This window comes from Archocentrus centrarchus, chromosome 21, assembly GCF_007364275.1.
Source record: "Archocentrus centrarchus isolate MPI-CPG fArcCen1 chromosome 21, fArcCen1, whole genome shotgun sequence".
In the NCBI taxonomy this organism is placed as follows: domain Eukaryota; kingdom Metazoa; phylum Chordata; class Actinopteri; order Cichliformes; family Cichlidae; genus Archocentrus; species Archocentrus centrarchus.
In genome coordinates this window covers 25,369,173-25,395,904 of record NC_044366.1, presented here as the reverse complement: position 1 = coordinate 25,395,904, position 26,732 = coordinate 25,369,173, and the positions used below count along the sequence as shown (strand labels likewise).

Sequence of the window (26,732 nt, the reverse complement as noted above, 5' to 3'; positions counted from 1 at the left end):
ACCCATCACTTAATCTATCATGTGCCGATGTGAAACCTTCTATCAACTTGGCTATCATGGAATTTATCTTTTTTATCTTTATTGTTTTTCAGTAATACTGCCTCAGTATCAAGCATAAATATGTTTAGTAAAGTATTGCTGCAGTCCAGTACTAGTACCCAGATGGTATACCCATAACTGTGAAATGCTGTACACTTCTCTCCATCAGCATTTGACATCTTGGCTTAATTGCAGAACAATTTACCACCAACAGACGGAAGATACACTGCCAATGCTAATAACAAGGCCAGTGCTAGATAGCTAACAGAGGCACATTTATTTGCCACTTATTGTTTTTTTGTTTTTCTTTTAATTGACATTGTCACTGAAGAAGAATTTAGTATTGTGTGTGGTCAGGGGCTTGACAAGCTGCAAATGGGATAGTTGGTGTGACATTTACAGTTGCAGTGGTCATTTTCAAGTGCACAAAACAGCACATCTGATTCAAGTCAACCTGATGGGTGAAAATTCTTGCAGTGCCAAAGTAAGTACATAGTGTACATAGTGCACAACAGACAGAAGTATCCAAATTGAGACACAGTGCAGGTATCTAGCAGCATGGCTGCAATGCAGAAACTTTCATTATAGATATATTGATGTGCCGTAATATTAAAAGCAAAACTCAAATTAATAAGACTAACAATGGTTTCAATAAACCCAGATAAAATCTAGGTGAATAAACCTGTCAGCTGTTGTGTGACTTTGTAGGGTGTGTTGTCATAATACCCACTTGATACCCACATCCTGAAATCTGGCTGAACATGAATGACTCCTGTGGGAGTTAACATAATGACCAGCTTCAGACTTTAACTACCGTTCATGTCAATCCAAACATCAAAGTAATAATTATGCATGTAAAATTTTGACAGTTTAAAAATTCAATACTTAGCCTTGGCACTAAATAATACACTGCTCAAAAAAAAAAAAAAAAAAAGGAACACATTTTAAACAGGAATGGTTTTACAGGTGGAGGGCACTGACATTTTCTTTTCACTAGTTTTGCATTTGGCAAGGGTCAGTGTCGCTACTGGTAGTATGAGTTGATACCTGGACCCTACAGAGGTTGCATAGCTAGTCCAACTCCTCCAGGATAGCACATAAACCCTGTGCTTTTCACAGATCAGAGCAGGTTCACCCTGAGCACATGTGACAAATGGGAAATGGTCGAGAGAAGAATGTTGTGCATAACCGGTTTGGTGGCGGGTCAGTGATGGTCTGGAGAGGCATCCATGGAGGGATGCACAGGCTAGGCAACAGGACTTTCACTGCCATTAGGCATCAGGATGAAATCCTTAGAGCTACTGTTAGAACCTACGCTGGCGCAGTGGGTGCTGGGTTCCTCCTGGTGCACGACAATGCTTGTGAAAACATGTAGCGAAATTATGAAGGCAGTTCAAGGAGGATGAAGCCTGATCTAAATCCAATAGAACACCTCTGTGACATCATGTTTCAGGCCATCACACTCTGCCTGGCTGCACTTCAGACTGTACAAGAACTCAGTGATGCCCTGGTCCAGATCTGGGAGGAGATCCCCCAGGACACCATCCATCATCTCGTTAGGAACATTGTGTCATTGTCAGGCATGCATAGAAGCACGTGGGGCCCATACAAACTACTGAGTACCATTCTGAGTTGCTGACCGACTCACTTGCCATGAAAATGGGAAGCATTTCCATGCGTCCTATCCCATATAACCCGAATAAGGTTTCACCATAGAAAAGGGGTAAAAACAAATATCCCCCTATGGACCAGAAGAAAGAGCACACTCGTCTAAATTGTCGTGTATAAAATGAACATTTTGTCTTCTTGTCCTTTGTTTTTGGATACAACCCTCATGAGCCAAGTAAGGCCTGAGCTGACAGACAAGCTTGTTAACACAGAAGGACTGAACTATATGCACTTGTCTCGTCTCTGTTTTCTGCACTGAGGTCCAAACATTCAGCAGCACTGACAGCACTGTACCATGACTTGAGAACTTTCTTACAAACCCCCTCGAAATAAAGCTCTTTTCTGTTTTATCCCCACTTGTCACTCTGGCTGCCTTGTTTAGAGTGCTTTTCAGCTTCTCAAAATACCCAGTAACTAACAGACCTTTGAGCATACAGACATAATCATGGACCTAATGTGTGTACTGTATCCTTTGTGTACATTTGTATGTGCAGCAGTGTTGGTGTTTGGTGCGCAGATAGGCTATCCCCAGAAGCCTCATGAAGGATTCTCCCTGGACACCCCAGCAGACAATGAGCAGCAGTAAGCCACATAAATATTGCAGAAATATATCCTCAGATGCTGCACTGCACCACTAACACAAAATTAGACAGCTCACTGGAACATTAAAACATCCCTACTCAGAAGGGGGGGGGGGCATAGACATGTGTATCTATATATCAGCAGATCACATTTTAATTTAAGAGTAAAGACAAATAGTTTGGGACTTTAAAGATGGTAATGGGTGTCTCTAAAAACACTGACTGAACAGTTAGTGTTCAAAGTTTCAATAAATCCCTTCCCTGTTTGGTACACCTTTGAAGGAAAAGCTCCAGACTGTTGTTAGAGAGACACTAAAAACTTAATTCTGTTTAGTGCTTTGAAAGCTGTGTGTGTGCCAGTTGTCATTTATCACTTTTCACACTTTACAACACTTTCATTTCATTTCAAAAAAGCAGATCTCTGAGTGGTGCATGTATCCAAAAGACACTCTTGCAGACTCAAATTAAAAAGGAGGCTTTGTTGTAATCATTGATATGACTCTCATCACTTCCACTACAATCTTTTTTTGTCTTCGTCTGCCATCCTCCTTTCTCTCGCTTTTTTTTCCATAAGCTCTAGCATCTGCAATGGGAAATGTCAAATTTAACTGAGCCTCTAATGTTTGAGTGTGAGCGATTCATTATAGCATCTGTGACTAAATGGCTCAAATTGGGAGCGCCAACTTCCCAGGACCTCAAACAGAAGCCTCAGTGGCTGAGAGAAGTTTCTCTCAAATTAGGCTCAAGGGTGTAGAGGGTTTTGCCTGTGGATATCAATGAGAGCAGACAGGATCACAGTGTATTGATCTTCAAATTTACAAACGCTACCGGCATAATTTCAAAGACTTGTGTGTGTGTGTGTGTGTGTGTGTGTGTGTGTGTGTGTGCGCGTATGTTTATAATACCTTGTGGGGACAATTTTCCTGACATATACTACGTTGTGGGGACCAATTGCTCCTTGTGGGGACTGGAACCTTGTCCCCACAAGGGGAAACCCTGTTTTTGGGTCAGGGGTCAGAGTTAGGGCTAAGGTATGAATTGAGTTTAGGTTAGGGTTAGGGTTAGGTATGTGATGGTTAGGGTTAGGAAAAGGGTAAAGGTAAGGTTTAGGCTGTAGAAATGAATGGAAGTCAATGGAAATTCCCCACAAAGATAGCAAAACACACTTGTGTGTGTGTGAGTGTGTGTGTGTGTGTGTGTGTGTGTGTGTGCTCCCTTACCTCCACAGACCTCTCCACTGATGTCTTCGCACTGACGGTCGTCACACTCACAGTTTTTGCCATGAACACGACTGTCTCCAGGTGGGTGGCAAGTACACTGTCCACACTGACACTGACCTAGAAACATACAAACATTTTCTCACATTTAAGCAGCTGGCTTATTTTTTTAACAGTTGTTCGACAGAATAATTTTATTCTGCCAGAAATATAATCTCGATGGGGTTTTCTTCTACGCACGCTGCAATTTGGGGAACCTGATTTGCATTCTGACTTAGGTATAGAGGTCTAAGTTACAATGGGTGTTAACCCCAATGATAACCCTGATTGCCCTAGTCCAGTATTTTGGAAAAAAAGGCAAAAGTGGGGTTTTTATGGGCAAAAATATGACTAGTTTTCAATTGTGTCAGAATGGTTATTTTCTTTGTTTGCTGATTCACAAGATTTGAAAGAACAATTAAATAAAAACAAAAATGTCACACTCAGATTGCTTAATGTTAGAGTTGAGGTCAGGCTTGGGGTTTTGGTGAATCAGACCTCACAGGATTAATGGAAAATCAAGCATAATTTGATTTAAGGACAAAACAAATATTATATTGACATATTATTTTGACAAGGCAATGAAAATTAACATTGCTCACAATTCATAGTAATAATTCTTCCAAATTCTGCATTATAATGATAATAATAATTAATAATTGAAGAACGGTGGGAGCAGCCCACATCTTTCGATGTGTGTAGATATGGACATTACTTTTTATAATTGCATGAAAGTACACAAATATGATAGTAAAGTGCTAAATGTACACAAGCTAGAAACTGCTGACAACACTTACAGACACTGTGCGAGCATCTGCACAGATAGCATGCTAACACAAAACTAGCAAAGAAACAAAGTGATGTTGAAGCTGAGCTGACCGCAGCCAAGAAGTGCACAATGATGAGCCGTCAGACTTGTAGCATTGTTGTCTCAGTTTCTACCTGTACCTGTTTCTACAGTAGAATCACTGTATCGATTGCTGTGAAGCACGCTTTGGGTTGGTTTCCAACTTTGCTGTCAGCTTTGTGTTAAAACATAAACACTTAAAGAAAGAGTCTGCGTGTCCTCATTATGATGAGGATCTGTATCGGTGTGGGGGACCATAAGCCGAAGGTTTACAGTCATGGTAAGACAAAAGTACAGCCTCTGACTAAGATTTTACAGGACATAATAAAAAAAAATTTAGTCTGTACTAAATCTTAAAATTAGCTAAACACAATCTAAGGTGAACAGCAACACATAGCATATTAACAGAAGCAGCGTGCGACAAACTAAATACACTCTTGGAATTTTTTCAGCGATTACTGCTTTACATACAAAGTAACCTGTTGATGTTTCAGATATTGACAGTACAGTAACTGAATCATGTTATCTTCTTTAATAATTCTACTGTATAATGCATTAGCAATAATAGCATTGTCTAACTTGTCTGCTCTACCAACAAAGGAAAGAGGTACACACAATTGGTGGCTTTTAAAATGTTTCCTTTCCCTGATGCTGCAGACAAAAGACACCTCACAAAGGCTACAAAGCGGTAACCTGCCCACCAAGAAAAATAGTTGCACAAAGGGAATTTCTCAGTGCAACAAAGACAGATGGTTAAATCAGAGCACGCTCAGTGCCCCGCTTTTTCTTTTCTCATGTTTTTATTGAGCTGGGTATGTCCCCCCCACTTTTTTTTTTTTTTTTTAGCACAATCATTATTCACTCTGAGTATTTTCCCTGTTTGTTACCCTGTGGGGTACATTTTGTGTTTAGTGTCACCAAATTCGACCTAAAACACATCCATAATGTGTATGTGCCTGCCTTTATCTTCTGATGACTCACTGAGGGAAATTAGGGGCAATAAATAGTGCAGAACATGAATTTACAAGACAGCTACTCGAATGACAGCGTCATCTAATGTGTTGTCCATGTCACATTACTGTCACTTCTTATGACCACGCACATCAGCATGCTCGCACAAAAACATAACAAGCTCTCGTCCTTCTTCACATACAACATACCACCATCTGCTCAGGGGACTCAGTTACCCTAGCAACCGGTGATGTCATAACACCCCTGCCTTATTGATTATCTCCGTGGCTGTCAAACTATCTACACCAGCATGTGGGTGTGCGTATGTGTGTTGATGTTTAATCTGCTATCCTGTCTGAACTAAATGACATATTAATGACAACATCTTGAGACATTTTGAAAAGTTGCACATGAGGGTGAGCCAAAGTATTTCATTTTTTACATATTTAGTAAGGTTAAAGCTTAGTCATGCTTCAGCACGGCGCAAACTGTAGAGGGGTTAGAGTACAGTTAATATGTTAAATGGATGCACTGTATACCCACTCAGCAGGTGGTAGGGTAACTGTGAATAATGGTCACTTATCTCAGGTCGTCCCACTACTTTAAAAAGCAGCAGTTTCTTAAGGGACTAGAAAGAGACTTCAAACAAGGTGAAAACTAGTTTGTTCAATTCTTCTATTTGTGTTTTTCCCCCTTCCTATGTTGATGTGTCAAAATTGCAAAACTGATAATGTGATGTGATGTGCCAAAAAGTGGCAAGCTGCCAAGTGGAAATAATCACACACACACACACACACACACACACACACACACACTCACAGATGGATGCTGACTTTAGTGGGCTTCATGTTTACAGTACAATGCATGTGAGTTATTTGTCACCGTCATTTTGCGCATGTGGGTTCATTCAGGGTCGTTACCTATTCACGTTAAAATCTGATGTAAGCCACATTTAAAGAACTATAATAGAATAGTAATAGATCTGAGCACTGAGGCTTGCAGTGTGGACATGCACAGTAATATTTAAATATGCTCACATGCACAAATTAGTATGATTGATTATTTTATGACTATATAACATCAAGAATATTAAGATTCACCCAATATAAATCATATAAAATTGTGTTGCACTTCTTATACATTAAACAGATGGCTACAGAGGTTTAATCAACTTAAAAAGGAAACCTCACACAGTACACGGTGCAGTGTTTGCTGTGCAGAAGATCAGCCACCACCATACTGTGACCTGATGTTTTGTGTTTTGAACTGCCAAATTCTGTTATTTATCATTTGAGTGATTCTTAGTTTATTGTAGCTTTTTGCAGTTTTGAGTTTTGTATCTTTTCAGAGTTATTTCCAAGTTGGTCTCTTGTGTTTATATTTTCTATCCATTTTAGTTGTAAGGGTCCTGGTTGTAGTTTTAGTGGTGTGTATTTTATCTCTTGTTTCAGTTTCCATGCCTCCTCTGTGTTCTCTGTTACCGGTTGCCTAGTCTCTGTATCTGTCGGATGTTTTAGTTGCTTCCTGTTTTATTTTGTCAGCTGCTTCATTCATTCTATTTGGTTTTGCTTCCTTGGTCTTGCCTACGGTGATTAGTTTCAGCCATGTGTGTGTTCCCACCTGTTTCTCCTGTCCTTGTCATCACTGTGTGTATTTAGGGCCTCGGTTTCCTCAGTTCCTTGTCGCGTCCTCCCTCATCCCTCTTAGGTAGTGTGTTTACTTGTCCTGAGTTTCCCAGAGAGTCCTAGTCTGTTGGGTTATTTGCTCACATAGAGCTTTTCATGTTTCCTTGTATTTTGTGAGTTACCAGCAATAAAGCTGTGTTTTTTGAGTTCCCGTTCAGCCTCCTGAGTTCTGCGTTTGGGTACACTCTGCCTGCCACACATCACAGAAGGATGCAACCATACCATTGACCCAGCAGACTCAGACATGTACGAGCGACAGCAGGCCATTCTTACCCTTCTGAGAGAGACTGGAATATGGAAACTGTGGCTTGCTCCAGAATACAAGCTATTCTTCCAGGGGACTTGCCTGGCCTTGGGAGGACTCGTTTGGAGGAGTGGTCCTTGGAGACGCCGTTCATCTCTCTCATCACCACAGCAGTAAAGCCCAGTAATGAGTCACTCTTGACAATTGCTTCTCCTCCGCCCAAACCTCCAGAGATGAGAGTGGGCGGGTTCTGCCTGTCGCCGGCCGCTCACTCTTCAGCCTCTCTGCTCGCCAGCTCTTCTCCTCCACTACTGCCTACACCTCACGCAAGGAAGAGGGGCTCTCAGCGGCGGAGTGGTTATGAGTCTGAAACCTGTGACCCTAGTCCAGAGGAGATGGTTGCCTGGATCTTGGGATTTACTGGCTCTTCTACCTCAACGCTGCAGCTCTGCCTGACGGAGGATCTGCTGTCTGGTCCGTCAGAGGCACCCACTGTCCCGGCTTCATCATTCATCAGTCATTTCCGGCTTCATGTGTTTTGTTTCTGAGCCAGATTCAGATTTAAGATTCAAGATTCAAGAAGACTTTATTGTCATTATATGTAAACATATAATGAAATTTGCGTTCCAGAACACCCATCCAAGAGAAATACAAACACAGAAACAAACAGGGGGCACAGGTGTCTGAGGTCGATCAAAATAACAGGGAGGTTTTTACATCTGTGCTGACCATAACCATATTGTTTCTGTTCCTGAATCAACTAAATTGATGTCTGTTCATGAGCTGGTCAACACTGAGACTGAGACTGAGTAGAGACTGAATATTCTGTTTTGACGATAAAGGACTGAATTTTGTGAATTATGTATCTGTGTGTTTCTCTAACTGGCACTGTGGAAATGAGTCATGTGACTTTGAATCCAATATGAAAAATGAGCTCACTCTTCTGAGTCAGTTAGGATTTTATCCAGGTTTTATTATTCTGAACCAGCCAATTTTTATTGTATTCTGGATCTGAACTGGCCAAATCTGAAACTGTTTGTGAGCTTTGCGCAGCCCCAGCCTATCCAACTGGAATATTCTGTGCAGCTTGGCTCTTGCCAGGGACCTCTATTCCACCCATGTCTGACACCAGGCCCCTTCTGCCTGCTCATGCCCTGGCCAGCTCAAAGACTTTTGATGAGTCCTGCTCTGCCTGAACTTGAGAGACCCTAGCTGCCTGAACCTGAGCTTAAGGCTGTGGTCCCCCAGCTGCCTGAACCCAAGCCCAAGCCAGTGTTCAGAGCCTGTGCCTGAGTCCAACGGTCCAATGTTGCCTATATGTCCGAGGTGTCCCATTGTGGATGTCGGCCCCCAGAGAGTCTTGCTCATCACCGGCCACTGGAGATGTCAGTCACCTTCCACAACACCGGCCTTCAGAGGGTCTCCTTCACTGATGTCAGCCTCCCGCAAAGTCACCTGACGGTCTTTGCCACAGCCAACCCCCAAAGTTCCTTCGCTTCCACCACCCTGAACTGTTTCGTCTTTGCCACTGCCATTGCTTTGTCTCCGCCTCTGGTTCCCTGGTTGACCGCCTGAACTGTTTGCTACCTCTGGGAGGCCTTGTACTTTGTTAGTTACCAACAATAAAGCTATGTGTTTTTTATTTTATTTTTTGACACAGAACACTAGCATTAAAGTGCTTTCATGCAAGTTTATGTGTTCTTTAAATTAAAACAAAAGGGAGGGCTACAAAATTCATCAGAATTCAAAATGGTCCCATCTGCACCGTCTCATTCATTACATTTTTTTGCACAATAGTCAGTGGGGATGCAGGACCATTGTTATGCCAAAGTGAGTACCAAAATTGTGTTGCAGTGCCTGATCTGCATAAACACAACCACAGCTGTGACAGTCCTCTCACCACAGAGCTGTGAAACTAACACACATGCAGGCAAAAGTGCAAAAGATACTCTGAGATTACATCTACATTCTCCACTCTTTGCACTGAAGGAGAACGAAGAAGAAGAAAAGAAATTTACACATAAAATTGTGTAAAATTTGAATGTAAAATAATATCGACTGCACAACATAAAAAATAAATTTGTGGCCTCAGTTAAAGAGGGTTATCATTTAGTTTATAAACACAGCAGCATTATTAGTCTCACTTTGCTTCTTGTTTACAGTCTTCACTAAATTTCATTAAAATCTCAGCAACAATTATATTTCAAAATCCTGCCAACGAGACACAAACAGCGGTAGATTAAAAACATTTTTCTACTTCAGAAGGAATGTGTTGTAAAATAGAGAAAGCAGCACACACGTACAGTTAATGTCTACTACAGGCCACACTGTAGAGAGCAGAGAAAGGAATCCCAAGAATCAGCAAAAAGATGTTGAAAGCAGGTGTTTCCTTCAGGAAATACCACAGAATAAAGAATGTACTATCCACAAGCGCCTTGTCTCCATCTCTCATGAAGAAAGCTCTGAAGCTGCTGTTTCAAATTTCAAGGCTTTTCCTCTCAGACTAACATCTGTACCAGCCTCATTCATCCATGCCTAAGTGATTTTCTGTCTGTCTCCTTCACTTTCTCTCTTTCTTGCTCTCTCAACCCTTCTACCTTGCGTCCTGTCTCCCTTTTGTTGTTTACATTCTTTGCCATCAGAGTCATGCAACGAACACATTCATTTCCAACTGTTGTGAGCTTCTAAGCAAATGGGCATTGCCTCAGACAGAAAGCAAATAGAAGGGAGTTCTTTTTAACATCAGCTGTTTCCCTCAGCAAGGGTTAGAAAATCCCATCCTAGAACTCTACTGTATCTCAGTTTCCAAATCATAATTCTAACGTAGGTGTATGAACAGGAAAAACTGAACAGTGTGATAGGCGGTGGGCTTTAAAGTTAAATTAAAATGATGTTCTGAAAAGGAAGCATTTGTGAATCCCATTAATTGTTCAATTGCGCTCTGTAAATTAAAGTTCCATTTTGTCGCAGCTTTTGGACATAATTTTAAGGTGCTGCTAGATGAATTAAAGTTAATTAACTCTCTGTGCACAATTTAATCTTTTCTGCTTCATTATGTGGTGGGGAGCACCACGTGTCCTCAGTCATGGCATTGGCTTGAAGCCGTCTGTCTGAAACAACATGGAATGAATAGGTGATGTACTAAAAAAAGTGACTTCTCACTTGTTGTCATTGTTCACTTGCACATTGTGATGTTTACTTTTCAATTTTGTTACCTCCATGGTAGCAACCTTGCACTCTGTGGTTTTAGCTGTAATTGGCAGCTCTTTCGCCCATGAGTGTGAGGAATGTCAGTGGCCAACGTAACATACTGTACAGAGAACAGATATCCTCTCTTTCCATTTTCAGCAGCAGCAGCAGAAAAGCTATACATTCCCCACTGACTTCCCACACAGTCAAATGAAACATGAAATCAATGCTTCACATTAACCCCTGACAAATCTGCAGAGTCCAGAGACCAAGCAGGTTTTGTCCTTGTAGAATTGCCCACTGCCTATATTATTAAGTTGAATCACTGTATGACCAACAGACAGGCTTTATTATACCTTCTCCTGAGGTACAGTTTTTTTTTTTTGCAGAAAGTGTTTAGATACACTGAACAATGGCTTATGCAGCATTGTAAAGCTGATTGATTAAGGTTGCTGCATCAGTGTAAAAGGTACAAGAGAAGACACCTAAGTGTATTCTGCAGACCACTAGACAATTTGTCTTATTAACAAATGGCTGTAGCATGCTTTGGAACAATGCGGGCTGTCAATGCAAGGACAACTGTAACCACTGTGCATTGTTTATTTTGGGTGCACTGCTGTGCTCCTTGATGTCCTATCATCACACCCAGGCAAAATCCTTTTACTATACTTTGTACAAAAATGTGACAGGCTTTGAATCAGGAATGATTTGATAACTAATGACTTATTAACAAGTAGCTCCTAAATAACTATAACTACTTATCAGATTTTGACTAGAGAACAGAATGTGAGAAATTATGTAGATGAATCATTTGGTAATTATTAGTTCATACAGTTCTTTTTGCACCAGCAGCTCCAGACTAATTCTGAACAATTCACATGCTATAAATGTCTCGATCTTGGGCCAGTGGCCCAGCATTTTGAGTTCTTCTGTGTAGCTTTTTTTTGTTGTACTTTTCAGGTTGTTTTCTTGGTGTTTCTTTTGGTTTCTCTGTTTGTTGTTTGAGTGTGCAGTTTGGGTTCCCTTGTTGTTTCATTTTGTAATATTGCCTTTGTCAAGTTTTCGGTGTTAGGTCTACGTCTGTTATGTTTAGTATTTCCTGCTTTATTTTGGTAGTCCAGTGTTCCCTGTGTTTTCTGTTATGTTTTACTTCCTGTGTTATTAGTCTCATTCTTTTCACCTGTTGTGCCCAGCTGTTTTCCAATCCCCCTCGTTCCATCTGTGTATTTAGGTGTTCAGGTCCTTGTCAGTTTTCACTGTGTGTTTTGTCTTCGAGTTTCGAGTCTTCAAGTTTTGAGTGTCTACATTGGTGAAACCAAACAGCCTCTTCACAAACGAATGGCACAACATAGAAGAGCCACTTCGACAGGACAAGATTCAGCAGTACATCTGCATCTGAAGGAAAAAGGGCACTCTTTTGAGGATGCCAATGTCCACATTTTGGACAGGGAAAACAGATGGTTTGAAAGAGGAGTGAAAGAAGCCATCTATGTCCACTGTGAACAACCATCATTGAACAGAGGAGGTGGATTACGTCACCAACTTTCCCCCGCTTACAGTGCTGTCCTGAGCTCCCTTCCCAGACGTCTCAACCCCCATTCACACCTTTGTTCCAGTGACCTCAATAGGCCACAGGAAACAATGGAGCGGAGTCCTAAGTTGGTTTCAACTGAAACCACTGATTAAATATGACCCACGCCCCCTTCACACCTGGGCACATGTGTTCAAGCACATGATCAATAGAGGGTCATAACCACCTCCAGGGGACTACGCCCACAGGGGTTTAAATACCTGGGTCTCTCCACCATTTGGTTGAGAACTGAAGAAGCCTTTCGGATGAGAGGTGAAACGTCTTCAAGAAACAAAAAGAAGTCCAGTCGCCTTTTTTCAAGCTCCAGAGACTACTATGACCTGGATAACTGAGAATCTACACAGACATTTTGAGTGTATTGTGTAGCACAACCAATAAATCTTCACTGAACCTAGCTCTTGTCGTGTCCTGCACTGAGGTCCTCCCTGCCTTGCCTGCACCCAGCCGTGACAGTAGGACCCGAACCCAGATGGACCTCGCGGTCGACGAACTACGAGAGCGTCAGATGGTAATGGAGTATTACCTAGAGGAGAGGATTAGGTGGAAGCCCTGGCTTGCCCCGGAGCGCAGTTCTGAGTTTTATGGCACTCGCCTGGCCCTGGGCGGGCCAGCTAGCTGGCAAAGGTCCCAGCAACGTCGCGCTCCACCTCAGCCTCAAGCCCAAGCCTCGCCACGGCAGCTGTTCGCTCCGCCAGCTGCAACCCGTCCGCCCGTTCCGACGGCGATCACAGTGGGTGGCTACCTCTCTTCGCCGCCACTGCAGATAATGCCGCCCATCACCTTGTCGCAGCCTCCGCTCGCTTCTGGGAGAAGGAAGCACGGCTCTTGACGAGGGAAACGGCAGCCTTCGCCTGCCGCACCGGTAAGCACTGCACAGCACCGGCTGGGCTTCACTGCTCGGTCTGTGCAGCCTGAGGACAATTCTGCTCATTCACCCGTGTGTCGCGGCACCAGGCATTTTTTGAGTGACTCTTCTGTTTTGCCTGATTCAGAGACAATATTTCCAGACTCTGTACCCAATAAAGTGGCCACTGAGTTTTCCAAACTGGCAGAAGAGTCAAATCAATCCTTTTCTGCTGCTAAGGCAGCTAAAGACAGCAACATTGAGAATGCTTCTAGGACGGACTGGACGGACAAGAAAACGAGGCAGGATTTCATTGATTCAGTCACCTTGTTTTGTGAGCAGTGACTTGAGCTGTCCAATGTGGAGGAGCAGGAAACAGTGAAGCACATTGTTCATAGACTGGTTTCGAAACACCCTGCTCCAGCTTCCTTAGCTCCAGCTTCCTCCGCTCACCCTGCTCCAGCTCCCTCCGCTCACCCTGCTCTAGCTCCCTCTGCTCACCCCGCTCTAGCTCCCTTAGCTCCAGCTCCCTCCGCTCACCCCGCTCTAGCTCCCTTAGCTCCAGCTCCCTCAGCTTCCTCGGTTCCAGCTTCGGTCCCCTTAGTCCCTGCTCCCTCAGCTTCCTCGGTTCCAGCTTCGGTCCCCTTAGTCCCTGCTCCCTCAGCTTCAGCTTCGGTCCCTTTAGCTCCCTCAGCCTCAGCTTCGGTCCCTTTAGCTCCCTCAGCCTCAGCTTCGGTTTCTCTGGTCTCCTTAGTCTCTCAAGTCCCCTCAGTGCTCTCAGCTTCAGTCCCCTCGGTCCCCTCTATCTCGGCTTCGGTCCCTTTAGCGCCTTCAGCTCCAGTTCCCTTAGCTCTTTAGTCACTTCGGTCCCCTCGGTTCCCTCAACCATGGCTTCGGTTCCCATTTACCCCACAGCTTCGGTCCCCTTGGTTCCCGCTTTGGTCTCTCCGGTCCCCTCGGCCTCCGCCTCAGTCCTCTCAGGTCCCTCGGTCCCCTCTGTCCCTCAGGTTCCCTCTGCTCTGGTCCCTTCAGCCCCTTTAGTGCCTTCGGTCCCTTCAGCTCCCTGAGTGCCTTCGGTCCCTTCAGCTCCCTCGGTGTCGCCCTCATTGGTCCCTTTAGCTCCCTCGTTAACTTTGGTCCCCTCGGTCCCTCAGGTCCCCTTAGCCACCTCCTCAGCTCTGGCCCCCTCGGTCCCTCAGGTCCCCTTAGCCACCTCCTCAGCTCAGGTTCCCTCGGTCCCTCAGGTCCCCTTAGCCACCTCCTCAGCTCAGGTCCCCTCAGTCCCTCAGGTCCCCTCAGCTTTGGTCCCTCTGATCCCAATAGTTCCCTCATTTTGTTCTTTACCCCCTTCAGGTCCCTCAGCTCCTTCCCCTTCGGTCCCTTTAGTCACTCCCTTAGCTCCCTCCTCTGCTCCCTCTGCTCCCTCCTCTGGTCTCTCCTCTGCCTCGGTCCCCTTGGCCACCTTAAAGCCACCCCTGCCTGAACCTACTGTTGAGCTACCTACAAAGCAGCCCCAGTCATTAAAGGAGCATGGCTCTTTCGAGTTCCCTGGCTCCTTCGAGTTCCCTGGCTCTTTTGGTACTTCGGAGCCTTTCAAGTGTTTGGAGCCTTTCAAGTATCCTGAGCCTGCCTGCCTTCGTCCTCGTTGCCGCCGCTGGGAGCGCGGTCGGCCTCCTGCTCGCCTTTGTCGTCCTCGCCGCCCCTGCTGGGAGCGCGGTCGGCCTCCTGCTCGCCTTCATCCTCCTCATCGCTGCCGCTGGGAGTGCGGTCAGCCTCCTGTCTTGTCTCCACGTCTTCGCCACCGCTGCCTCTGGAGCTGCGGTCGGCCTCCTGTCTCGTCTCCATGTCTTCGCCGCCGCCGCCGCCGGAGCTGCAGTCGGCCTCCTGTCTCGTCTCCACGTCTTCGCCGCCGTCACCGCTGGAGCTGCGGTCGGCCTCCTGTCTCGTCTCTTCGCCGCCCGCCCGAGGTCATCCGGCTCCATCGCATGCCACGCGGCCGCCCGCCTGAGATCATCTGTCATTGCCATCGCTGGGAGCGCGGTCGGCCTCCTGATGACCCTTCTGTTTCCTGGCCTGTGAGTTCTGCCCCTTGGCTGGGGCGGCCCCCTGAACATTATGGACTGTTTTCTGGCCTTGTGCTGTTTTTTTTTGGGCCCTGTGTTTTTTGTTTTTGGCTCTTTGCATTTTTTGTTTTGGTTCTTTGACCCCCCAGGACTGCTTCGGTCCTCTTCATCCCCTGGACTCTGTTTTGGACTGCTTTATCCAGCCTTGGGCTGCTGCCTTTTGTTCTTGTTCAGTATTTTTGTTTTGTTTTGGCCTTTGTCACTTCCCTGGCAGACCCCCTGAACTATCTTTGATTTTCTGTTTGGTCTCCCGGGTTTTGTTTGCTTCTGTCCCTCAGTCCGGTTCCCCCTCCTCCCACCCTGGTCTGGTTTTGGGTTTTGTTTGGACTGCTCCTTGGGGTTTTGTTTTTGCCTTGGTTCCTGCTTTATTTTGGTAGTCCAGTGTTCCCTGTGTTTTCTGTTATGTTTTACTTCCTGTGTTATGAGTCTTATTCTTTTCGCCTGTTGTGCTCAGCTGTTTTCCTCTCCCCCTCGTTCCATCTGTGTATTTAGGTCTCAGTGTTGTTTAGTTCAGTGTTCAGGTCCTCGTCAGTTTTTGCCTGTGTGTTTTGTCTTTGAGTTTTCGAGTTTCTAGTTCCTGCTTTCAAGTTTCGAGTTTGCTGTTTACTGCCCTCTAAACCTGCTCTCGCCATGTCCTGCACTGGGGTCCTCCCTGCCTTGCCAGCACGCAGCCGTGACAATAAAACATGGAAGACGTCATACACTCCCCTCCAAAAGTATTGGGACAGTGAGGCCAATTACTTTATTTTTTGCTGAAGACTGAAAGCATTTGGGTTTGACATTGCAAGATGAATATGAGACAAAAGATCAACATCTCAGCTTTTATTTCCAGGTATTTACATCTGGATCTGATACACAGTTAAGAAGATTTTTCTCGTGAGCAAAAGTATTGGAACATATGACTGACTGTCCTGAAGAAGAAAGTCATCACCGGTGTACTAAGTAACAGATGTTGAACAGGTGGACCAAAGAAAACAATAGCAGCTGATGACAGAAACATTTTAAGTGCTGCAAAGAAAGACCCTAAAACAACTGTTAGTGACATCAGCAACAACCTCCAGAGGGCACGAGCGAAGGTGTCACAATCTACTGTTCGCAGAAGACTTCGTGAACAAAAGTCCAGAGGCTTCACCAGAAGATGCAAACCAGTAATTAGCAAGAGGAAGAACAGGAAGGCCAGGCTGGAGTTTGCCATGAAGTACAGAGACAAGCCTCAGAAAATCTGGGACAAAGTTTTATGGACTGATGAGACAAAGATGAACCTTTACCAAGGTGATGGAAAGGCTAAAGTTTGGAGAAAGAAAGGATCTGCTCATGATCCCAAACATATGAGCTCATCTGTGAAACACAGAGGAGGTAATATCATGGCTTGGGCTTGAATGGCTTCTTCTTGGATGAGCTTATTAATCTTCACTGATGATGTCACGCATGATGGCAGCAGTACAATGAACTCAGAAATCTACAGAAACATTTTGTCTGTCAATTTAAAGTAAGATGCAACCAAACTGATCATACAGCAAGATAATGACCCAAATGCAAGATAATGCACTATGGCCATGCAGCACGTGACTGCCTTATATTGATTTTTTTTTTGTCAAACCCAAATATTTTCAGTCTACAGCAAAAAATAAAAGGACTGGCTTCACTGTTCCAATACTTTTGGAGGATAATGATATGACTTAATCATTACTCATCTTTTTTGCATATTGAGTAAAGTGTCACAGCATGCTGAATAACTTCATGAAGCTTTTTTTTTTTTCCTTTGGCTTCAAGTTTATCTTTTACCTCCAAATACCAAACACTTGGCAAGTTTCAATCCCTTCTAAAACTTAAATGTTCATTAATCCTGTAGATTTTGGGACAATATTATTCAAACTCCTACTGCAGCCTGGTCATAAATGCCAAGCCTTTTTCTTGATCTTATTCTTGCCTCATCCATTTGGTATTTAAGTTTAATACCTTTGATTGTAGATGTGCCCAGAAGCATTTGAGCCCACTGCTTCTAATGATTAATCAGCACTGCTTTGCAAAAAGTGAGTCATTTATTTCTCCCATTGTTGACTAAAAAGCTTTCAGCTATGTAAAGTTGTAGTTATTTCCTAAGGAAGTGTTCGTATGTGGTCTCCCTGTATGTTTTAGTTTTGCCTAGTCTTTCAGTGTCTTTTAAGCCAACATGTAATTTTTTTGTGGTCCTCAAGGCTTTGTAACAGTTGAACAAGCCATCTTTAATGAAAAAAAAAATAAAAAATGCTCGTGGAGTACAAAAAAGGCATTTCAAGACATTTTTTGTTCTCCACTGCTCCACAGCACAATGTGAATGATAGAATCCTATATGAACGCACAGATTTCTGCCAAAGACAGAATACTGCTTATTTAAATTGAGATATTTCTGTCTGCGCTGTTTTGTGCGAGCTCTGCTCCCTCCTTCGAAGTGGGGGAAGAAGATAAGAATGTTACACAATTCTGTGTACCAGGCAGAATTTAGCAATATCCAAATATATACTGGATATACATCTGATTGTACAATCATTTACACAAACATCCACACAGTCCTGGCAAAGCAAATAAAGTTGGAAATTTCTCATCTGACCGTGGCTGTTTCTCTTCTAGTCAGAACTATTTGACAATTATTATAAAAGTGATTATTAAAATCAAAAACATATTTTCAATGTGGGAATGTTTTGAATGTACTGTAGGTAGCGATGCACAATGTCATCGCCTCTATCACACCCCTACATGACACTGTTCCCCCCACTTTCCCCTTACTATCATCCAGCAAAGGTTCGTGAGTGCGTGGAAGTGTTGGCTCAGTAGCTGAATCTAGTGTTAGTATTAAGCCCCACATTTGGAGGTACCAAGACAGCAAGCTTCTTCTGTCTAGAAGGGCCACCTATGAAGCACACAGTGCAGTGTAATAAATCCAGACACAATCACCTGCAGTCTGTTCGACTGAGAGTTAGTTTACAGGAATGCCACTAAATCTATCTCACATATCCGCAACATATATATGAGGACAAATGCACACCTCTGTTCACAAACCAGACAAAAAAATGAGCCCCCGTACAAACTTCAGTATAAATGCGCTCACACACACATTAATGTATACTAGTGTGTGACATGAGTCGAGTGATTGCTGTTACGATAATGGCTTGGTTAGAGATGCTATCACATTTGACTGATGTCTGTAAAGCCCTCTTAAGGATGAATAGAGAGATGTGCAAGACTGGAAATGACCTATTTTACTCCAAGAGGTAAGAGCAGAGTGCAAGCCTGCTGCTGTAACCATAGCAACAGGAAGACCAGGTACCTCGTCCGAAGCAGGGCAAATTGGACGTTCCTCTGCACTTCTTCAAACTGCTTTCCAAAGACAGGGAGCAGGACAGAGGATGCTCACACTTATTCCCTGCCCACCCTTCCTTGCAGTCACACCTGCCGCAGTTGCACTGGCCATGACCTGCCAAGAGGATGGGAGAAGAGTTGTGGAAAGCAGATGAGTGTAACAAAGGGATGTTTGTGCAGGAATTAAAAAATGTTGTAAAAAATATGAGAGGAAGAGAAAAGAGGTAAATTTTCAGATGCAGAAATATTAGAGTTTAATGAATGGAAAGCACCGTGGTGGCATCTATTATACATTGTTCATTAATTCTTTGGAGAAATAGTGAAAAGGTCATTTCCACCCCTCCCCAGTTTATTGTTAAGGTATACGAGACATTCACTTTTATGGGTGTGAAGCTGCACCAAAGCATTATGAGTGGCATGCAAAATGCGGTTGGTGTTTGCTAAGTGAAAGGAACTGCAGTTTCTTAAAGAAGAAATACAATATACAGAGTTATGCCCCACTAGCTGTAAATTGCAAACCACTTTCTCACCAGCCCTCCTTTAAAACATTAGTTCAACATTTTGAGGAATAGCTTCATTTTTTTAAAAATTGAGGTTAACAAAGTAAACATCTCATCGGGTGTTTGAATGTATTTTTTTAATCACACTGAGCTTGCTGACCTGAGCAGAAGTCATCTGTGTACCGGTCATATGTTGCATGACAGTTCCTCTCATCGCACTCGCAGGTGTCTCCATGAATATCTCCCCAGTCGCCAGAGGGATCCACATCATGACAGCTACACTCTCCACACACACAGGTCCCTAACACACACACACACACAAACAGACATCCTGTAAATTCACATTGAATTCTTTGGTTTTTTTTTTTGTTTGTTTGTTTGTTTTTTTTACTGGTCTTTCATCTTTTTTTTTTCAGTACAGGCCAAATAAGTCAGTAATGTAAAGTTAACTGAGGAACAAACACAACAAGGTCAAATCCATAAATGCTGGTGGGGGAAGGAGGGTTTATGTTTCTTCTTGAAGAAAGGCTGTATCTTTTTTTTTCTTCCTTTATCTATGTATCTGTGCATCCATCTGTCTCCCTTTTTTATTTGTTTCACATCTGAACGAGGGCATCAGCTGAGCAGTATCCATTGGAAATCCCATTTTCTCTTATCAGCAGTGACAGAGCATGGGGATCCCCAGGGGAGCAAGGCCAGCTGGCAGGCCTCTGGGCTGGCGCGTGTCTAGCCCATGGCCCTACGTTCGGTCTCCCTCACTCACCCTGGAGTCCTGGATTAATAGACCCATGCACTTCTATGTCTGATACAAATATCACAGTGGAGCTTCACCAGAACTGATCACAACACCTGTAATAGTCATTGTTCACAAATGTTTGGGAATCACTAAAAATCAGAATTGCCATTTTGGAATATTCAAAGATAATTTTTCATTAAATTCCTGTTATTTCAGAATGAAATAGCTTTGATCAAAGAAACTGAAAATGTAGCATATGTGGTTATTGCATGTATTCAGCCTTTGACATTATTAGTTTGAGAGAACTGTTATAATCTCCACTGGGAAGGGTACATAACCCAAACAAACAGAGGGAGGGATATAGTTTGCTGGTGTGAACCAGAATTATCTGTTAGTTACTGTCAGTCAAATTAATCACTGATCCATTTAAGTGTGTGAGCAGGAGATGAAGGTTACTCATGAGCAAAATACAGGAGAGAGGAGTGAGATTTAACAGTCTCATACAAAAAACTTCAAATCTTTACATCTGTACACGATGATGAAATCAAATCGAGCCTCGGTGTAATCATCAGACTTGATCCATTTACTATAATCTCCAGGAATTATCTTCACAGTGTTTTTTGGATGAAGTGAAATTGTTGCATGTCACATAAGGATAGGGATGGGATTTCCAAAACTGAACTGTCCATCTTGCCATCTAAATGTTATTTAACAATTAGATGGATAAGACTGTAAAAAGATGCTAAATCTATCTGGTACTCTAGGATAAACACAGTATTTATAGTACCTGTATTTAACGCAATACTGACTTTACTTTAAAAAATTTGCTTTAAAAAAGAAAAAAGAAAAAAAAAAGCAATGCACGTGGCATTGTTATTTCCACATCTGTTAAAGTTAAACTAAAGTAAAACCAAGTATAATTTAGTTGGAGTGATTTTCAAGCACATAGTCTTTTTATTTTAAAATAACATTTTTAAGACTCTGGATTTATAGTAGTTCAGAAATGTTTCTGAATTGCTGAAAAAGTTTGTTGGTAATATGTTGTAATTCAAATCTTTAAGATTATCTCATTATGTTTTATCTGTTGCTAACAAAACTGCATCAAAGCTCAAACAAAAACATATAATAGAAGAAGGGAGTGGATTAACAGGTTTTAATCAGAAAGCAAAATGTGCTTACACTAGTAGTGCAGGAAAAAAAGTTTAAAGTAAACATGTAATAACAAATATTTATAGCTAATAACATTGTTTGTATTTGCTGTTGCATGCCTTTTGTTATTTTTATATACATACTTTGTTTATCCAGTTAAAAAGTCTCGTTGAGATTAAAAATCTCTTTTTCGAGAGAGACCAGGCTAAGAGGGCAGCGATTATGTGGTATTCCTATTTCTCTAGCACAATGGGCCGCTCCACCATGAAGACGTTTTGTTCAGGCCGTGTCAGTTGTGCACTAAACCATAAATTTGCAGCTCTGTGATGAGGCTCTGTCCATGTGGCCTACCATTTCACCCTGCCACTTAGCCAGCCCTCAGCCAGTTCACTGTAATTAATTTTTGAGAGATTTACTGAAATCCCACAGGATCACTTGAGCTAGGTTAGTGAAGTTATTTCTCTGACTGCCTGTCCTCCAAAATCTGAGTAGGCTTGTTAAATTTATGTGGTTTTTTCATTGTTTTTATTATTTTTTTGCATATTTATCTTGCATTTTTTCTCTGTTTCCATGTCTGTTTTCTTCCTCAGTTTTAAGGATGCAATTTTAAAGGTTTTATTTTTATTTTATTTACCAGTTATATTCAAATAAGAGAAAAGGCATTGACCCATGGTTCTTTTATATGCTACTTATGAAATACTCAGTCACCCTGCTAAACGTGTCAAGAGATTTCACACTTAGAAGACACCACATATCCCACCTCTTTTCAGTCTTATAATAAAACTGAATATTTTGTCTGTGATGACTGACCCCTGTCTATGTTCACTAATAACGGAATATTCTTCCTTTTGTGAATGTATCTGTTGTGTGGTCCTGCACATGTTGTTTACCATTTTCAGACAAATATTCTAACAAATGTAAAGCTTATTTGCTTTATTTACTGAGGGTATTGTAAGATTCATTTCATAACACACGCATTGGGGAAACTAAGTAAACCTGAAGACAACAGGAGACAATTACAGACCTTCATTGTTGATAATATTTTCAGGAAAACAAGAGGAAGAAGCAAAACAAAAACAAATTAAAAAATTGTTTGATTACTTTTAGCACTGAGTGTTTTTCCCCTTCTTTATGCAGTAAACACACAGGAAATGAATTTGACCCCATTTAGAATGTTTGCTTCCTGTTTCCTAGCAACATACTTCTACTGAAATAGATATTTTCAGAGCTCTTGAACAGTAAGAGTCACATCAGCAGGGGTTCAGAATGCAGGATCATCATGTAGACTTCAGAGTCCCAAAGTGCTTAGGGCTATTGGAATGTGTGGATATAAAGAGCTCTATTTTTTGGTAATTAGTAGTCAATAAATGCATTGATCTGCAATAGTTTTTATACCACACAGAAGTGTATGTATTTAAATCTTTGTATATATGTTTATAAGTAAAATATTCAAAGATTAGCATTAAGAGCAAGTCTTATCAGCTTGTATTGCCATTTTCAGAGCATGCAGCTAATCATTTAATTGTTTTTTTTAAAACACTGCTAATCAATAGCAGCTGCAATTTAATATTTAATACAATAATATTTTAATGGAATAGAATAAATACAATGCTAAAAAAAAATTTAAAGGAACACAATGGGGGGAAAAATCATGCTGATGTCATCAGTGATGTGGACTGGGTACTGTGTCAGGAATGAAAGGATATAACTTACATAAGACTGAATTCAAAGACACCCTGAAAATCAAAGTGAACAAATGATCCGGCAGGCTAGTCCATTTTGCCACAATTTCACTGCAGCAACTCAAAATGGTACTCAGTAGTGTGCATGACCTCCACGTGCCTGACACCATCCATCGTGTCCCAATGAGAAGATGGATGGTGTCCTTGGGGATCTCCTCCCAGATCTGGACCAGGGCATCACTGAGCTCCCGGACAGTCTGAGGTGCAACCTGGTGGCGTCAGATAGATTGAAACATAATGTCCCAGAGGTGTTCTATTGGATTTAATTCAGGTGAGCATGGGGGCCAATTAATGGTATCAATTCCTTCATCCTCCAGGAACTGCCTGCATACTCTCACCACATGAGACTGGGCATTGTTGTGCACCAGGAGGAACCCAGGACCCACTGCAACACCATAGGGTGTGCCGGTCTGTGCGTTCCTCCATGGATATGGGGTTGTCTCATTGTTGCCCCTCCAATGCACCTGTTGTCAATTGCATTAACACCAAAGCAGCTGAAAGTGATTAACAACTCCCTCTGCTACTTAACTGACCAGGTCAATATCCCAGAAGTCTAACTGACTTGATGCTATACTGTGATTTTCTTCATTGTGGTTTCAGCAATTCCATAACTCAAACTGTAAGTACTCTTAATGACAGATTTATTTTAAGACTCTGAGGTAAGACTCTCAGGTAGTGATCAATAGCTCTGACTTGCATCCCAAACTTAAATGCTGCTGAATGATGAACTATTTGGTTTACTTACTTGCACTCTTTCCTGTTTCTTTTTTCTATTTTCTTTTTTTCCTTCTTCCTCTTTCCCTTTCTCTTTTATTTCTTTTCTCTTTTCCTTTTCCTAAGCCTGTCAGCTCCAGCACAATTTGTCACATAGCATGTTAAAAATAATTCAAATAAAATAAAGGGTCACACACTAACAAGAGGAGCCTATAGAGGACCTATAGAGCTCATCTTGAAATAGCAAATATGTTTGGCACAACAATGCATTCAGATCACAGTTCTGTTTGCAAGATCTGCCAGACATGACAGGCCTAAAAAAAAAAAAAAAAAGTGCTGCTGAATCTCTATGACTAGCGTATGTTGCTAACTTCCAGGAACTATTGTGATGCTCCATGAGCCGCCATTGCTGTAACAATAACAGTCCATTGGAGTGAACAGTGATGACGCAACGTTTAGTCTGACATCATTAGCCATTTTTGGGTCCAAACGCTCCTTTGGTTTCCAAAATTAAACAAACATCGAGATCCCACTGAGAGTTCAAAACAATCCAAATTCTTTCAACTTCAATAAAATGATATGATAAAATAATGAAGTGTGGCTGCTCTGCCAGGTCATTCAAAAAAGTTTAACATCCAGACATTCATGAAAAAGAGGATCTAGAAGGTTTAGCGCCGTTAGAAGTTACGAGGAAGTTAGCTCGCTAGTTTCCATCTAAATTACTTGCTCTGAAACAGTTGTGATCCTAAGCCTAATATCAACACTGAAACAGTTGGTGTCCAGGACACTGTGAGCCCATGGGGCCTAAAGATGTGCTGCATGTGAATAGTGCTAATAAAAGAACCAAGAATGACCACTGATGAGTTTTAGGGGCTTGTTGCTATTAAGTAAAGCAAAACACAAAGCCTTACAACACATTAAAAAGACAGCAGGCTCAGTGAATGCAGTAGGAGCTTGGACCTAGAAACAGGTCTGATACATCATTGCTTATTATGATGCTGTGGATTGTAAGCACCCTGTAATTGTAATGGGTCTGAGACATCTTTATACACTGTCAATGGTCTGAAGGTGTACCAGGATAAACAATTTTCATCCTGGCCATACTCTTTAGTTTTTTGTGGCTTTCTATTCACTGACAGTAAACATTGACATGTGTGTACTGTTTATATTTTGTATGTATAAGTGTGCACATGGCCTGTGTATATTATGATAATACTTCATTTAAAATGTGCCATAACAGTTTAATACAAGTAAAACAAACAAACAAAAAATCAAACATTATCTCAGGTAAACAGACCTCTGTTGCTGCAGATTTTGCCATCTGGAGATGTGCATTTCTGCCTGCTTTCCCATGGGCTCATGGCACACTGGAACTCACATTTGTCTCCATGCCAACCAGCAGCACAGTAACAGTTTCCACAGTAACACTGGCCATGCCCTGGAAGCAGATCAGAATGGAACAGCTGATGAGATCGGTTCAATGTCCATGGTTCACAAATGTGTAGACATGTTAGGCAAACTGCATGAACTGTTTTTCAAAATCAACTAAATGGCTAATTAACCTTAGAAAGTAGTGAAGGGAAAAACCAGTGAAGGCAGAATTATGCACACATTCCTATTTGTCTGCAGGTCTTTCAGTTTTCCTGTTTGTATTCTCGGTTCTTAGCATCTTTAACAAATAACTGTCTGCAAGGGACTAAATAAGTAAGGTAATGCATTTCTATTCTTTTCTCACAGTAAAGAGTAATATGTATTGCAGTACTATTTTTGAGTAACGAATCCAGCAGTGGTTAAACCAAGATGCACTCTCTGTTCAGGGGAAGAGTAAAGGGCTTTGTCAGCAGATGCGGGGCACACCTCCACAAATCTCTCCAGTTTCTTCATCCAGGCACTCGCTGTCATCACACTCACAAAAACGTCCTGTCACCAGGCCTCTCTCGTCTTCATTGTCGCACATGCAGCTACCACAGTGGCAGGTTCCTATGGAAAACGCCAGCTTTAGACACAGGTTGTGGGAAAAGGTCAGGTTTCTGTGTATGTATTTATGTTTGCAGTTAAAAATTTGTTTTAGATAAAGGAGTTATGTGTATATTTTTGATGAAGTGCACAGCAAGACCAAGAATCTAGATAGTCTGCGGCCATGCACTGGAAGAACTGTCTGTGGATCTAGATTTATGTCTGATTACTAAAGATAGTGTGCATGCGTGCGTGCATGTGTGCATGTGTGCGCATGCACCCATACTTCTGCTTTTTGAAATATGTACTAAAGAAGCTGAAGGGTAGACAGCCACATGCTGCGAATAAATTAGCATTTCTATGCAGGCCACATACTGTACAATACATATTTCGGCACACACACCTGCATATACATTCACCACACAGACAAACATGCACATGCACTCAAATTCACAGACACATAAACACATCTATATTCATCATTTAGCTGGAGGCACTGCACGCCAGTCGCGAGGTTAAGCCCAGGTAGGTGAGGGGCTGGCTGTCAGACATTACCTCACAGTGTGCAGCTTTAGTGTGTCAGTCCGTAATATTGATAGTCACACAGACTGGGACTGCACTGTGTCTTGTGTTATTTAATTTAAGGTCAGACTGAATTATCAGTACTTACAGTATCGTTAATTCAAGATGTCTTCCCAATGTTTGCATACATTTGTAAAAGTAGCTGTGTTAGAGAAAAGAGATTGTTTAAACGTGTGTGTGTGTGTGTGTGTGTGTGTGTGTGTGTGTGTGTGTGTGTGTGTGTGTGTGTGTGTGTGTGTGGGAGCAAAGTGATCTGCCTGAAAGAAAATTCTGAAGGAGCGTGTAGGTTGTAATTAATAATTTTATTATGGGTGGGTTTTTTTTTTTTAATGTTTTGGCCAGTAGTAACGTAGAAAAATTCATATAATCTAACTGCGGACTGTTGGCTTATTAGAGAAAAAGTGTTTATTATTTAAAACAAAGCAAAAGCTCTCTCTCTCTCTGTCTCTCTACTAGAGAGGCCTGGTTCTAGACTATAAGCCATTAGTTTTGGCTGAGACCATATTAGGAGAGCATGCCAAATTGTTCTAAAATAAGTTGCTGGTATGTCAATATGTAAGGGCAATGTTTTGATGAGTGTTTGTTGCAAAATACGTGTTGTGCATCTGTGCATAACTGACTCTGTTTGCGTGACAGCCATACCTCTGTTGGAGCAGATCACCCCCTGTTGGTTTTTGCAAAGCCCCCTGCTCTTCTTGCCCGATAGGTTACAGTCTTCCTGAAACTGGCAGGCATCACCGTACCAACCTTCATCACACTCACACACCCCACAGTCACAGTAGCCACGGTCTAAAGGGAAACACAATGTGCCATATGCTGTTTATCACTGCTAAAATCATGTACAAGACCAATATTTCAAAGCTTTGTTTGTGTTATATACCTATAACTTAGGTATACTACTATAAAATAAATTCCACTGTCATACAGTATGCTGGTTCCTGTCTCAGTGACACAGCCTTGTTCAGTGTTTAAAGGACCTATGCAGGCAGTCTGGTG

At 42.3% G+C, this 26,732-nt stretch overlaps 1 protein-coding gene across 2 annotated transcripts in view; it reads right to left on the bottom strand.

The window, feature by feature from the left end:
* The window catches only part of itgbl1 (integrin, beta-like 1), a 64,313-nt gene that overhangs the window by 13,264 nt on the left and 24,317 nt on the right, over window positions 1-26,732 (bottom strand). For both annotated transcript variants that reach the window (XR_004021658.1, XM_030757593.1), the window contains exons 3-8: window positions 26,379-26,525; window positions 25,056-25,178; window positions 24,496-24,636; window positions 19,018-19,158; window positions 18,326-18,472; window positions 3,509-3,625 (exon numbers count right to left, since the gene is read on the bottom strand). Coding sequence is in view for 1 of the 2 variants with exons in the window: in XM_030757593.1 (XP_030613453.1) it covers window positions 3,509-3,625; window positions 18,326-18,472; window positions 19,018-19,158; window positions 24,496-24,636; window positions 25,056-25,178; window positions 26,379-26,525 (816 nt within the window). In the remaining variant the exon portion in view is untranslated. The remainder of the gene's footprint in view (window positions 1-3,508; window positions 3,626-18,325; window positions 18,473-19,017; window positions 19,159-24,495; window positions 24,637-25,055; window positions 25,179-26,378; window positions 26,526-26,732) is intronic.